We start from the raw sequence: 14,926 nt of genomic DNA on the forward strand, positions 1-14,926 counted from the left end.
GCAGCAGAGAGTCTGCAGGGAGCTTTGGAACAACCACTTGGAGCAAGGCACATGTTGAGCATCTCTATGTACAGCCCTGACACCTCTGGCTTCCAGCACAGACCCCCAGAAGCAGTGACTACCGGCACAGTCCTAACAACAAGGAACCAGAGCATCACCCTCGCGTGGTCCCCTTCAGTGGAGGGACTTGAGAAGAGATCAAAACAATCACAGCACTGGAGCATGCAAACGAATCAGGCAGATTACTCTGGGAAAGCCCTTCCAGGCATCCACACAGAGCCCCAGATCTGGAGATGCCCCAACCCCCTCCTTTAGAGCCCTACAGGTCTGGGAAGGATGGGGACAGCCCTCCACCCAGCTCCACATGGGCATGGGTGAGTGCCTGGGGATGGTTGGGGAACCAAGGCGTTGGGAGGGCAGGTTCTTTCCCCAGTGGGAGCCGCAGTAACGACCCTAGCCTAGGCGACGTGGGGTGCGCACCCCTGCCTGCGCCCGGTCTGCTCCCTAGCATGGCCCTTTTTTCCTCCCTAGTTGTGGAAGATATCAACAAGCGCCGGGAGCCGCTCCCCAGTCTGGAGGCTGTCTATCTCATCACCCCATCTGAGAAGGTGACTATCTCGTGTGAGGGTGCTGGGGGCGTGTGTTTGGCTTGGAGGAAGCGTGGGAAGGAGGGAGCAATGCCCAAGCTAGGAAGAGGCAGCCGTGCCCTTGGGAAATGACAGCTTCGGCCAGGGTGATGGTGCAGAGGAGATGCCCTCAGCCCAAGGCCTTTTAGGTGTGCAGAACCATGAGCGAAGAATTAGAGGAGCAAAGCTTTCGCTGTGCCAAAAGAGGAGGGAGAGCCCTGGATGCAGGATGCTGTTGCTAGCTGGTTGCCACAGCAAAGCTTCAACTCAAATGGCCCACAGCAAAGTCCTTCTTTGCCACTCAGGGACATAAAAACAACCCCTCTTAGTGTGGTTGCCCATCACCTGCTACTCAATACTGCTCCGTGCGGGGGAGAAGCCGCACTCTGGGCCTGGAGCAAGTTCCCTGTAGGGCAGTGCTGCGCAGCTCCCCGTCACCCCCAGTTCGTGGGTCTCACAAACCCGGCCAAGCTCATGCCCAGGAGATCCTGTCAAGGCACTGGCAGTGCCCAGGTGAGCCCGTGAGAGCAGCCCAGCGCCCCAGGATGGTGCAGTTGGGATTTGAGAGCCAGCTCACATGCTTGCCAGTGTTACGCAGCCGCCACTAATGCAGCAAGTTGTGCCCAGCTCAGCCAGGTCCTTCTCTCTTGCAGTCCATCCACTCTCTCATCAATGACTTCAAGGACCCTCCCACCTCCAAGTACAGAGCAGCCCATGTCTTCTTCACTGACTGTAAGTATCTGTGGGGCACCCATTGCCTTGGCACCAGCTCCCCCTAATTCCCAGCTGGCATCTCCAGGGCAAGAAGAAAGGAGAAAGAGTAAACACCAAGCAGGGCCTACAAGAGAGCAGTAGCCTCTTTATGCAGGCCAGGACCCCAGAATGGGAGCCCTGCCAGAGAAGCTGGTGCATCTGCCCTTGGAGGCGAAAACATCCTCGTATGGGCCAAATGCTGCTGTGGGTACTTCAATTGGGCCATGCTCTGAGCAGGCAGCCACGTGATCTACTGAGAACTTGACATTAGGGAAGTTCTGAAATTGAGCCCTTTGCTCACATTTATGGTGCTGCTGCTTCTTGCAGCTTCTTCCAGGAGCTGTTGAACGAACCAGAGCCAAACTCGCCCTGGGTACATGACCCCAGGGCTCTATGGGGTTAATCTATGCCCCAGGCACTTGGGTCCTTCATGTGTTGCATTGCTTTGGCATTAGTGTGAGCCTCCTCCCACACCTGCTCTTTTCCACTGCTGGGAGCTTTTGTGCTTTTTGCCCTTTAACACAAATTTAGCCAGATCGGTCCCTGGAGCTGTGGAGTTTTTATTGTGGGGCAGGGGCTGGGACTCAGGGACACAGTGGGATGGCCCCTTCTGTGCCGGGGGGACTGTGGAGGTGCTGCCCCACTCCAACACAGTGGTAATGCCTGGCCCACGTGCTCAAGGACACAGCCAGATTCACCCATGCCAAACGGGGATCCAAGCTCCTTTGCTGTGTCCAGATGTCCTCCGAAGACATCCACATAGAAACCAAGAGACAGGAGAGGTTGTATCACTGGAACTCACACCAGAAAGCAGAGGCAGAGGGGCACAAGCGGCCCCAAGTGTGAGGGGCCGTGTGAGCCTGCGGCCCCAAAGGGAGAGTGTATCAGCCCATGGACCACAACAGGGTCCCCATCCTCCAGGGCATGGGTGCTCCTGCAGCCACCATCCTCCAGGTACCTCGGTCTGGGACCAGCACTGAGGGAAAGCTCCCTAGACCCCACAGGCAGTGTCACCCTCATTGCACCAGCTGCTCCATGCCCTAACCACTACTCTCCTCCTCTCCTTCCAGCCTGCCCTGATGCTCTTTTCAACGAGCTGGTGAAATCCCGTGCCGCAAAGGTGATCAAAACCCTGACAGAGATCAACATTGCCTTCCTCCCTTCCGAATCACAGGTGAGTCCCCGGTGAGGACTTGTCCCTCCTGGGGAGCCCAGGGAATGGGAGAGCCAGGAGTTGCTCCCTGGTGCATCAAGGCTGCAGAGAGCTTGCAAACTCCCTGCAAAACTGCTGGCCCCAGGGCTGGCGCTTTTTCTCCCTGCTCTGCTCTCTCCTTCCTGTCTCCTTCAATTATTTCTTCAGGCTGATCCGTTGCTGCGGATTTAGTGGTGTGCCCTGCTTTGGCCCTGCACTAGCAGCCTGCACTGGCTGGCTCTGCGGCTCCCCGCCTCCAGTGCGGCTGCTCGGCCTAGGGCACCGGCGAGCAGGGCCTTGGGCCATCTGCTGCTGGAGGAGGTGGGGACTTGGGGGACAGGCACTGAGGAGGAACAGATGGCACTTGACTGTTTGGTGCCATTAACCCCTTACACAGCAGGTGTTGCTGTGGTCTGCCTCCCTGGGAAAGCAGGCGGAAGATAACTTTTGGCAGCCCCATGCACAGCAAAATTGGCATCTGGTCTTTACTGGTAGGATGGCCAGGGAGCAACGTGTGCCTGCTCCTCCTCAGTGCAGACAGCACCTGGTTCCCTGCCAGGGTGCAGATGCCTGCTCCATGCCAGGGCTGGGAGGGTCTCCTGATCCTGGAGCTCGCCTCCAGGGTGCCTTGCAGAGTCCATGTGCGTAGGAGACCAAGACACGGAGCAGTAGCTAGGAAAGGAGTAAGGGCTGTCATGTGCAGAGAGCGCCAAGCAGAGAGCAGGCACCCAGAGTGACTCCTTTCTCAAGCATCGCTGAACTCACTGGGTCTCCAGACCTGGGGTTCGACCAGGGTCATTTGCAGGGACATCTGGGTTTGAATCTGATTTCTAAACACTCCAGGGTGTCCTGTGATACCCACCACATCCTTGCCCACCCCCTGCTGTCACAGCCACTGGATCGCCCTGGCACCAGGACATGAGGAAAGGTACTTTCCCCCCAGCATGCTGCTCCCTGGCAGCAGAACCTGGCTAGCTGATAGGGCTGTTGTGGCTGAACCTCGACCAGTTTTCTTGGTCCTATGGAAGTCCCCAGCAGATCCTCTCCTTTAACCTCCCTCCTACTCTATTTCCACCTTCCCAGGTTTACTCCCTGGATTCTGCTGACTCCTTCCAAAGCTTTTACAGCCCCCACAAGGCTCAGATGAAGAACCCAATTCTGGAGCGCCTGGCAGAGCAAATTGCCACACTGTGTGCCACGCTGAAGGAGTACCCGGCAGTGCGGTACAGAGGGTAAGGGCAGTGCTCGTCCACAGTACCTCCCAAAGGAGGTATTCTAATTTCCATCTTCCCCATAGAGCTACTTTGGCTCCCCTCTTGCTAGACCACAACAAATTCTCCTTCTCACAGACCCTTCCAACCAGCACTGCCTGCAGTCCTGGCAGTTGCTAAGGCACTGGAGATGGTGCCAGTTTGAAGGAGGTAGATGGTAGGATGCACAGAAACACCCACGCTAAATTTGAAAACAGTGGGGGGCAGGTTTAGCTCAGTTGGTTAGAGCATGGTGCTGCTAATGCCAAGGCCGCAGGTTCAGTCCCCCTATGGGCTATGCTGAGGGTTGGACTAGATGTTCTCCAGAGGTCCCTTCCAACCTTACCATTCTTTGATTCTATGATTTAGATGATGCTGTGGAGAGCTGGGGTGTTTGGGAATCTGAAATCCATGTGACCACCCTGTGATCTAAGCTAGCAAAGAGACATCTAATACTGCCCCTGCCTGTAGTAGACCAAAGCAAAACAGGGCATCAGATTCCCCAGGGAGAACTGGAAAGCAACAAGATGTGCTCCGGTCCCCTTTCTCCCACGAGCCAAGGTCACATGAGCACAGGCCAAACAAGCAGGTCCTCCCAGTCTATTACCCACCTTGCACAGCCTTTGCCAGTGCTAGCTGACTGCCCTAGGACTCCTGGGCAGCTGCGAGAGCAGAAGCAGGGACCTGACATATCCTTCCTGTGTTTTTCAGAGATTACAAAGACAACGCCATGCTGGCCCAGCTCATCCAGGACAAGCTGGATGCCTACAAGGCTGATGACCCCACCATGGGTGAGGTGAGTAGGGCCAGCACTGGCAGGCCCTTCTGGAGAAGGTACTGGGCTCCAAGGCTCAGCTGGCACCTTATCCCTATAGTACTGTTCGAGCTCTGCCATGAAGCTGAGCTGCAAGAGGAGCTTGCCCCGTCTCAGATGGTCTGGCAGCTCCATTAATACTAGACAAGAAGTGCTGACCCGACACTTGCTGAAATGTCAACAAGCTCCCCCATGATGGGCACATAGGTGTGGGATAGTTGTAGATACCCCCAAGGGGTATAACCCTGACAGAGGGCTGGAAAATAGCCCTGGCTTCACCCCACCAACTGCAAGCACTGGAAGGCCCCTAGCTCTCCTGCTGACAGCTCTCCCCTCTGTGTCTGCAGGGTCCGGACAAGGCTCGCTCCCAGCTCCTCATCTTGGATCGGGGCTTTGACCCTGTTTCCCCGGTATTGCATGAACTGACCTTCCAGGCGATGAGCTATGACCTGCTGCCCATTGAGAACGATGTCTACAAGTGAGTGTGGCAGTGCCGCCTCCCAGCCCAGGAGCGTGAACAATTGCTAAGGGAGCCCAGGGGAGTCAAATACTTGAGCAGGAATTAGAAGCTGAGACACAAACCAGCTCATCTGGTTTGCTCTGCCACACAAGTCATTGAACAGGAGAAATCCCTACGACATGCACAGTCCGGCACATCTGTTGGCCAAGAGCAAGGCAGGATTTAGGCCAAAAAGAGCATTTCTAACCTTTAACACTTTGCCCTTTCCCAATGATAGTCTAAATAGGTACAAGAAGATGAGACACGAAACCAAGCTGAAATCACTTGACTAAGCTCACTGGCAGAGCTAAGAACAAACCTCCCAGTGCCTCCTCTGGAGCTTGGCCTGTGGGCTGCGTGCTGGCGCTTCCGCTGGAGGCAGCGTAGCTTAGCAATTGCCACCCATAGCCACGCTGCTGGAGCTGCTTGTGCATCAGCTCCTGTCCTAGGTAGCAACTGCTCTCTCTCTGGCTGTTCCACAAGATCCTGCCCCTCTTAATCATTGCATGCTATTAGTCATCTTAAAGAGCCCAAAAGAAGAGCAAGTGCTCAGGGAAGTGTGGTCTCTCCTCTCCCAGTGTGCCTGCTGGCAGAGGAATGATGCCTCTCTCATCAGAAGGGAGATTGCCAGAAATAGAAGATTTCCCCAGAGCTTGGACCTGGGAAGGATTGGGCGAGACCCTGGCTCTATCCCACCAGGCACACTCTGATCTCAGATGAGGCTGATCAGTAGGAGCTTTCCTCTGTGGAGTGCTTGTATCCCTGGGGAGGGAGATATGTTTCTTGGGATGGGAATCTGAATTTTAGAAGTCAGTGGGGAAGGAGAAGCCAGGAAAAGAAAGGGTGTGTGAAACATAGCCTCAGGGGTTCTTGGTAGAGGAATATCCCGGTGGGGACTACATTGTGCTATATGGCTACTAACAAGGACAGACACTGCCCAGGCCCTGCAGACAACCCCACTCAGAGACTGAGCCTGCTGGGGAAGGGAGCACATCCAGCCCAGGACTGGGAAAACTCCCCCTCTGGATGCTGCTGGAAAGAGACCTCGAGGGCCCTAAGACCCCATCCTGCCTCTTTCCCTTTCTGGAAAGAGGACACTGGACACTGCTCCAGCAGAAGGGGACAACACTGGACACTGCTCCAGCAGAAGGGGGAGCGCATGCCCTGCGAACCCCACTCCCCTCCGTGATGCTCCTGCTCTCCTCCCCAGGTACGAGACAAGCGGCATTGGAGAAGCCCGGGTGAAGGAGGTTCTCCTGGATGAGGACGATGACCTCTGGGTCACCTTACGCCACAAACACATTGCAGAGGTGTCCCAGTAAGTGTCCCTGCAAGCAGTTTGATCTCTGTCCAAACCCACGGTGAGGAGACAAGGGAGGTGGGAAAAGCAGGGCGGGTGGGAGAGGATTTTGGTACCGCTGCCCAACTTACAGCAAGCCAGGCCACCAGCCCCACTGCTAACCCAGCTAGGGTGCCCTCCACATGGCTCTGCATGCACTCACTGCTCACGAGAGTGACCCGTCACTGCCTGCACTTGAGCACATCCTGTGAGTGAAGGCAGGATGCAGGAAGGGCAAACGCATTGGAGTGTGCCCTGATGCCTTGGGCCAGGAGGATCTGAACTATGTAGCATGAGAAGGGTCAGTAGCACTGCAGCTGGGCGCCATGCTGACTGCTGTGCCCTCCTCTTCTTCCCAGGGAGGTGACCCGATCCCTGAAGGAATTTTCTTCGAGCAAGAGGATGAACACAGGCGACAAGGTGACCTTACTGCTTTCATTGAGCTGTGCTTCAAGGCTTCCCCAGCAGAGTACAGGCAGCCCAGGGACTAAGCTGCATGCTGGGACAAGTTGAGGCCTCACGTAGATGCCTGATACATAGCTCCACCAAGGAGCAAGCACACACAGTTCCCTGCTGGCCGTAGCCAGTCGTGGGAGCAACTCTGTGGCCATGGAGCAGCCAGGCATATTTGAGCACATTCAGATGCTGCTTCACTTTATCCTGCGCATGAGGTGGAGGAAACAGGGAAAGGACTTCTAGAGACTGTGGCAAGCAGGATGGTGGTGCTGCTTTGGGAGAGCATCAAGTTGAGGGGCACTGGTTTGCACCTGAGCATGGAGCATGGTTTGTGTATGCCTTGATGGTTCTCCTTCTGCCTCTGGCCAGTTCCTTTCTGGAGACACCAAGTTCTAGGTAGTGAGGAGATATTGTCAAAAACAGAGTGTAAGAATGGCCAAAAACTGAAAACATCATCTCAGCCAAGTGCACAAGCAAGGTCCCCAGGAAGGTCCTGGGAGGTATGTTCTCTAGGAATTCCCTCCCCTTTTCTCTAGTTTCTGCAGCTACAGATCTTCTCCCTGCTCCTCAGACTCATCACCAGCTGATGAAACACAGCACTGTCACAGCAAGCATCACCAAAACCCCCAAGAAACAGAGACTCGCATTTGGACAGGAGTCCTTGGCAGAGCTGTCCTCTCCTTTGTCCCCCTCTGCTAACTGTCCCACTCACAGCCTTAAGTCCATGGAAGGTAAGTGACTGTGTCTCCTCCCCTTGCAGACCACCATGAGAGACCTGTCCCAGATGCTGAAGAAGATGCCACAGTACCAGAAGGAGCTCAGCAAGGTAAAACAAATAAGAAAATGGGTCCATGGAGAGCAGATAGTGCCTGAGCAACCTACACAGGGGATGTCCAGAGACAGCTTTCTTCAGGCCACTCTGGCGAGTCTGCAGCCATGGGCAGGGGCTGGCGAGGGGCAGCATCCCCCCATAACCAACACGGGCTGGCACACACAACACGGGGCACACAATTCTGGGCTGAGGCCCAGTTTGGCAAGCTGGGGATGGTGATATGGGGACCTTTGGCTGCTCCCAGTGCCACTGGAGTGTCTGCACTGCTTGTGTCTCCCCAGTACTCTACTCACCTGCACCTGGCTGAAGACTGCATGAAGCACTACCAAGGCACAGTGGATAAGCTATGCAGAGTTGAACAGGTACTGGCCTCCCTGGCTTCCACATCCCCCCATCTCCAAACAGGCAGAACTGGGCCAGCTGCTCCTGGCTGACCTCACAGCGCTGGCAGTGAGCCCAGGGCAAAGTGGTGATCGGTGCATGTGTTCTCCGCAGGACCTGGCCATGGGCACTGATGCTGAAGGTGAGAAGATCAAGGACCCCATGAGGGCCATTGTCCCCATCCTGCTGGATGGGAATGTCAGCACCTATGACAAGATCCGCATCATCTTGCTCTACATCTTCCTGAAGAATGGTGAGAAGATTGCTCAGCTGGTGGGACAGGAGGTTGGGTTGGAGGGAGAGAGTGAAAGGGATGGAAAGTAAGCGAGGAGAAATGCAAGCAGCTCCCTCCAGCACAGAGCTCAGTGTCTGACCAAGATAAGCTGGACAGAAAGGCACAGCCCCAGTTCATTATCAGAGTCTCTGAGGTGGTTTCCCACTTCTCAAATGCCCTAACAAGCCACACTGAAAGCTCTGAGTGCCCTGTACACACAGACACGCACAGGCAACTGCGCATGAGACCAGAGCAGACTTGAACTGCTGTCTAACAGCTCTCCATCCCCATCAGTATGTCCTGTCCACCTTGAGGCCTCTGAGTGCTTCCCAGCAGGGCTCACCCCCTGTTCAAGAGCATCACCAGGATGAAGCAGTTGGTGTAAAGTCACTCCACAGCACTAAGGCAGAACCGGGAACAGACCTGGCTAAGTTCACGTTGCTCCCCACATTGTTAAAAGGTGGCAAAAAATGGAGAATTTGTGTACAAAGTTAACAGATGTATTCTTCTCCAAAGGACAGGAGGGCTCTTGTGGGGCAGCAAACACAGGGAAAGCTAGGATCAGAGCAGCAGAAAGCTGAGCACTCCCTGGCTGACAACAAGATGGGCATCCCAAGGGGTGGATGGAGGGGTTGTGTCTCCGCTCGGACGCATTTCATAGGATGCTGCTGTTTTCCTGTTCGCATTTCCAGGTATCACTGAGGAAAACCTGAACAAGCTGATCCAGCACGCTCAGATCCCTGCAGAGGATAGCGAGATCATCACCAACATGGCCCACCTTGGGGTGCCCATCATCACAGACGTGAGTGTCCAACTCCCTTCTGCCACAGTCCTTTGGGTCTAAGGAGAGCCACCAGATGCCTGTAGCACTGACTCTAGGGGTGACTTTTTACCATGGGAACCACTTCTCCACCAGAAAGCCATCAAGCCCCCCAGAGCATTTCCTGTTGGCTCACTTTGACCCCACAGCATGGGCTCCACTCCAGAGGCACAGGGCCTGCGTCCCAGTGCAAGGCCCACAGGAGCCACTGTGGCTCACGGTGTCTCTTGCTGTTTGTGCCCAGTCCACCCTGCGCCGCCGGAGCAAGCCGGAGCGGAAGGAGCGGATCAGCGAGCAGACCTACCAGCTCTCCCGATGGACCCCTGTTATTAAGGACATCATGGAGGTGAGTTAGCAAGGATAGGGAACAGAGCAGGGACCCCAGCACGCCCAGGAAGAGACCTGCAGAGAGCAGGGTGCTTCCACATCATAGCATTGCCTCCCCAAATGGGCCTGAAAAACTGCTTGCAACAGGAGTCCCACAGCCTCCTCTCTAACTTCTCCAGGCCCTCGTGGCCCTGCAGTGCCCACGGGAGGAGGACGTTTTCTTTACAGTTTTGGCAAGGCTGTAGCGATTTGTGGTGCAGCATGTCCCACCCTACCTGCTGCGCCCTTCCCATCGCACTGGTCCCAACTCTCCACTTGCCCACTTCGTATTGGTACAGCACCCAGCGCACAGGAGAGCCGGCAGCTCCCAAGCGTCGCTCAGTACAAACAATAAACTAGGAGTTTCTTGTGCCGGGTGGCGTGTTAGAACGGGGCCCACCTGGGCTGTCTCCCCACCCAGCGTTTCTCGCGCCCCTGAGCGAGCAGACTCGCACAGCACCGTTGCGCCAGGCACAATCCTGCTGCTCACCGAAGCGCCTTCTCAGCGCCAGCGTTGGCGTACCCCATTTGGCCGAGCACCGCGCTCAGGTAGCACCGGGCAGAGCCAAAAAGATCACCGTCAGGCATCGCCTGCCTCCGCACCCCCTTCTTCTCTTGGCCACCCCTCGAGGACCGGAGCAGCCTCATGGGGCCGGCTGGATCACAGGCACTGCTGCCGACATGGGCATTTTCTGCCTGATCTGACGGGCGGGAAGACCCCGGAGCCCCATTTGGGGAGGATTTCTGCAGCTTAGCGCCATCCTGAAGGCACCGATTACGAGTCCGGCCGTGACTCCCTTCGTTACGATCCAGGCAGCCTGCTAACTGCAGACCTGGGGCCCTCCGCAGAGCGCACGTAACGCCAGCTTGGCTCGTGCCTTTCCCTACTGAAGTCTGGGCAAACTCTGCCACCACCTTGGCTACTCCAGGGCCCCCCTAAAAACCACCACCCCCATCACCAAAATCAGAGAGGACCACATAGGGTAACCTGCTCTCAGGAACATCTTGCAGATGGCCTTAATCCTCCACCGTTATCACCAAGAACGAAACAGCACTTACCCCTTCACCGAACGCCCAGCCTGGGCCGCGTGTCGCAGGTACGGCACCTCCGACTCTGCCCAGGCCGCTGAAATTCTGCTCCGGCTACTGAAACCCGGTCTTGAGCCTCCTCCTCGCCCTACCGTGCTGGACCTCCCCTCGGGGAGGGCGAGCCTCAGCCCCCGCGCCGCGGTGCGGGTCCCAGCTCTGCGCCTGCCCCGCGGGGAAGCCGCCACCCGCTCCCTCCTCCCAAGCGCGCAGAGCTCGGGGGATTTAACCAAACCGTCGCCAAAAGGAGGACCGCGCAAATGCGTGCGAATAAGGCCCAGCCCAGCCGGGTCCTCCGCGCTGCGGGGCTCTGCCGTGGGGCAGGTGGGACAGGGAGCTGGGCGGGGAGGGAGGGGGAACCGTGGCGGCTGTGCACGCACGGACGGACGCACGGATGGTTCCTGGCTGACGGCTCTTCTCCCGGCAGGACGCTATCGATGACAAGCTGGACACCAAGCACTACCCTTACATCTCCACCCGCTCGTCTGCCTCCTTCAGCACCACCGCCGTCAGGTGGGCGCCCGCTCCCCCACCCGGCGCGTTCCCCCCAACCCGCCCACCCCCACCCTGAGTGCGGACCCCCCCCCAGCCGGCGCCTCGCCGCGAGGCCGGAGGCTGCCCGGGCCGCCCCTCCTCACGCCTCGGGCCCTTCTCCCCTCCCCAGCGCCCGCTACGGTCACTGGCACAAGAACAAGGCGCCGGGCGAGTACCGAAGCGGCCCCCGCCTCATCATCTTCATCCTGGGCGGCGTGAGCATGAACGAAATGCGCTGCGCCTACGAGGTGACGCAAGCCAGCGGCAAGTGGGAAGTGCTAATAGGTGAGTGGGGGGCGCCGAAGGGCTGCTGCCGCCCCCCGCCGTGCCCCTGGCCCCCTCGTCCTCTCCCCGGCTGGCCTTGCTCCCCGCCGCCCAGCCCGAGCCGGGGACAGGGGAGGGACCCGGCGCGCTCAACTGAGCCGGTTGCTCCCCCCCCGGCCGCGCTTGCTTCCTGGAGGTTATTGAAGACAGACAGACAGACAGACAGACAGAAGGGCGTGCGAGCCGGCAGGCCTGGGCGCTCGCCATCGCCGCGGCTGCCTGACGCCCGCCGGGCGGGCAGCGGTCAGACGGGAGCTGCATCGTGGGGCGGGCTGCCGCGCGCTGCGTGTGCAAGAGTCCGGCACGCGTGGTGCGTGCAGGCGGACGTGCACCGCGTGTGCGGCAGTTGGACACGTGTGGCGCATGCAGTCGGGTGTGTGCAGCAGTTGGACACACATGGCGTGTGCAGTCAGACGTGCACCGTGTGTGCGGCAGTTGGACATGCGTGGTGCGTGCAGTCAGACATGCACCGTGTGTGCAGCAGTCGGATGTGTGTGGTGCGTGCAGCCAGATGTGCACTGCGTGTGCGGCAGTTGCATGCGCGTGGTGCATGCAGTCAGACATGCACCGTGTGTGGTAGTTGGACGTGCACCGCGTGTGCAGCAGTCAGACATGCGTGGTGCGTGCACTCAGATGTGGCCCAAGTGTGGCAGTCGGATGTGCACCGTGTGAGCGGCAGTCGGATGTGCACCATGTGTGCGTCAGTCGGGCGCACGTGGTGTGTGCAGCCGGATATGCACGGCATGTGCGTCAGTCGGATGCCCGTGGTGCGTGCAGTTCAACATGCACCAAATGTGTGGCAGTTGGATGTGCATGGTGTGTGCAGTTGCACGTGCAATGCTTGTGGTGCAGTCAGACGCGCGTGGTGCGTGCAGCCGGACGTGCACCGCGTGTGCAGCAGTTGGACACGCGTGGTGTGTGCAGCCGGCCGTGCACCGTGTGCACGCTCGGTGCATCGTGCGCGCGGGGTCCGGCCGTACTTAGCCGCGAGGGCCGGCGGTCAGGCGCAGCACGGCGACGTGGCAGTGCCGCCGGGTGCAAGCAGGGCCCTTTGGGCCCCCGAATTCCCTGGGGGCTCCCGCAGCCCCTCGCCGCTGCCCGCCCCGCGCACGGCGCCCCGGCCCTGCGCCGCTCGCCTGCATGCAGTGGCTCCCGCTGTGCCGTGCCGTGCCGTGCCGTGCCGGGCGCCGTCAGCGGCCTCTGTTCTCCCGCAGGTGCCACCCACATTCTCACTCCCACCAAATTTCTCATGGACCTGAGGCACCCCGACTTCAGGGACTCCACTAGGGTCTCATTTGAGGAGCAGGCTCCAGCAATGGAGTGAGCCAAAGCAACCACGTAAAGGCAGCCAGTGAAGGAAAAGAAACTCTTCCTCCCCGAAGGGTTTTCTTTGCTTCTCCTCTTCCTCCTTCCTTTAATTTCCGGTGGTTTTTCCGACTCTCTCCGTTCAGTTTCCTTCCCCCTTCGCGGCCCGCGCGGCCGGGCGCCCGGCTCGCCGCCCCCCCGGCCCCCCGGCCCCGCGCCCCTCGGCCCCGCGCCCACCGCCCTCCTCTGCCTCCCGCAGGCTCCACGCACATCCTCACGCCGCAGAAGCTGCTGGACACGCTGAAGAAGCTGAATAAAACAGAGGAGGAGAGCAGCAGTTAAACCGAGAGGCAGCGAGCGCCGCCCCCCCGGCCTCCCCCCGGGGCTTCGCCGAGCCGCCCCCGGCCCGGCCCCGGCCCCGGCCTGCGCCCTCGGTCTTGCGTTGCAAACCCGCCACCGCCCCCGGCCCGCGGTCCCGCCGAGGGCAGCGCGGCGAGGAATCATGTGAATACCAGCGATGCATCGTGTTTCATCAAGGAAAAGACAAAAAAGAAAAAAAATATATATATATACACACACACACACACACACACACACACACACACACACACACATACACATACATATATACATATATATATATATATATACATATATATATATATATATACATACATATAGCTAGCCGAAACCAAGAGCTCATCGCTGAGTGATCCACTACTCGTGGCTACAGGCTGGCGCCGCCAAAAAATTAAAAAAAAAACTCACCCGACCGACCCAAACACCGGCGGCGGCAGCAGCCTGCCCCCCCCCCCCCCGCCCCGGCCACCATTTCTGGGCCTCGTTTGGGTTTCCGCGGGCGGGTGAGCGGAGGCACTGCCGTGGCATCCCCGAAAAGAAATATAAATGTAGATACACATCTATATGCATATATATATATAGATATATATATAGATATATATACACACACACATTACATATATGTGTGTGTGTGTATATATACACATATATATATACATATAGATATATATATATATGAGCAAGATTGGGTTCTCGCTCGCGGCCCGGGGCCGCCCCCGCCACCCTCGTCCCGCGGCGAAACGTTTCGGCCCGCGCCGGGCCGACCGCCCCGCTCGCCCGCTCCCCGCCAGCCCCCGCTCCCCGCGGACTCTGTGTATATTAATTAATGTGTCTCGTGACGTTCTTACAAGCTTGGTGTATAGTGATTTAACCAACCTTCGTTTCGTTTTGTTTTGGAGTTTTTTTGTTGTTGTTTTTTTTTTCTTTTTTTTTTTTTACATTGGAGGATTTCCCCTTCCTTTCCTCGCCTCTTGGTGCACTGCAATATTTTGGGGTCATTCGCTTTGGTCTCTTTTGCTCCCTCCTGGTCTGAAGGCAGTGACCCCATTTCCTCCCCCCCCCTGCAAAATCTCTCTTTCTTGCCTCATTGGTGGTTAGACTTTTCCCTCTCCTCCTTCCTCTCCCCCTCTGTTCCTTGCCCATAAAGTTAAATATATATTTTTAGGGCAAAGGCTGTATCATTGCACTGATATTTGTTGGTTCCTCCTTGGTCTTCTCCCCTCCTTTCAGGTCTTTCTCAGTTTAGCAATGCAAATGCTTCAGGATCTTGTATGTTGGACATTTTTTTTTTCTGTTACAGTTATTTATATAAAAAATAATTTATCAAAAAGGAAAATTAAAAAAAAAATCTAGTCTGTCTTGGAACTTGTTTACCTTAAAATTACTGGAATCTAAATGTTTGAAAGTGTTGAAGCACAAACATGTATCATCTCTGTATATCTGTTCTTCTGTACTAAAGCACTCGAGTGACTAAATAAACGCGATCTCCATACCTAGTGCAAACGCGGCTGTGCGGTGCGGCTTGCTTTGGGGCTGCCGGGCTTCAGGACTGTTTCAACGCCGGGCAGCGACCCGTCGCCGAGGGGCCCCGCAGCGGCTGCGCCCCAGCCCGGCCCCTGGCCCCGCTGCCCGACGAGCCCTCGCCCTTTCTCTCCCCTCCCCGGTCCCGGCGCGGGGTCCCGGCACCCGCAGGGGGCCGAAGGACACCCGAGAGA

The 14,926-nt window shown here is 57.3% G+C and overlaps 1 protein-coding gene across 2 annotated transcripts in view; it reads left to right on the forward strand.

The window, feature by feature from the left end:
- STXBP1 (syntaxin binding protein 1) overlaps nt 1-14,714 on the forward strand; it is a 28,071-nt gene extending 13,357 nt beyond the window's left edge. Inside the window, exons 4-19 of one of the 2 annotated variants that reach the window (XM_062591271.1) lie at nt 532-608; nt 1,280-1,358; nt 2,450-2,553; nt 3,655-3,803; nt 4,533-4,617; nt 4,983-5,113; nt 6,345-6,452; nt 6,833-6,893; nt 7,690-7,755; nt 8,043-8,123; nt 8,257-8,395; nt 9,109-9,218; nt 9,481-9,582; nt 11,116-11,201; nt 11,353-11,507; nt 13,111-14,714. In XM_062591271.1, the coding sequence (XP_062447255.1) occupies nt 532-608; nt 1,280-1,358; nt 2,450-2,553; nt 3,655-3,803; nt 4,533-4,617; nt 4,983-5,113; nt 6,345-6,452; nt 6,833-6,893; nt 7,690-7,755; nt 8,043-8,123; nt 8,257-8,395; nt 9,109-9,218; nt 9,481-9,582; nt 11,116-11,201; nt 11,353-11,507; nt 13,111-13,193 (1,616 nt within the window). In that variant the 3' untranslated portion in view covers nt 13,194-14,714. Of the gene's footprint in view, nt 1-531; nt 609-1,279; nt 1,359-2,449; nt 2,554-3,654; nt 3,804-4,532; nt 4,618-4,982; nt 5,114-6,344; nt 6,453-6,832; nt 6,894-7,689; nt 7,756-8,042; nt 8,124-8,256; nt 8,396-9,108; nt 9,219-9,480; nt 9,583-11,115; nt 11,202-11,352; nt 11,508-12,760; nt 13,028-13,110 lie in introns of those variants that run through there. The other variant, XM_062591270.1, reaches the window with a different exon arrangement.
- The last annotated feature ends 212 nt before the right edge of the window (nt 14,715-14,926 follow it).

This window comes from Rhea pennata, chromosome 18 (assembly GCF_028389875.1).
Source record: "Rhea pennata isolate bPtePen1 chromosome 18, bPtePen1.pri, whole genome shotgun sequence".
Lineage (NCBI taxonomy): Eukaryota > Metazoa > Chordata > Aves > Rheiformes > Rheidae > Rhea > Rhea pennata.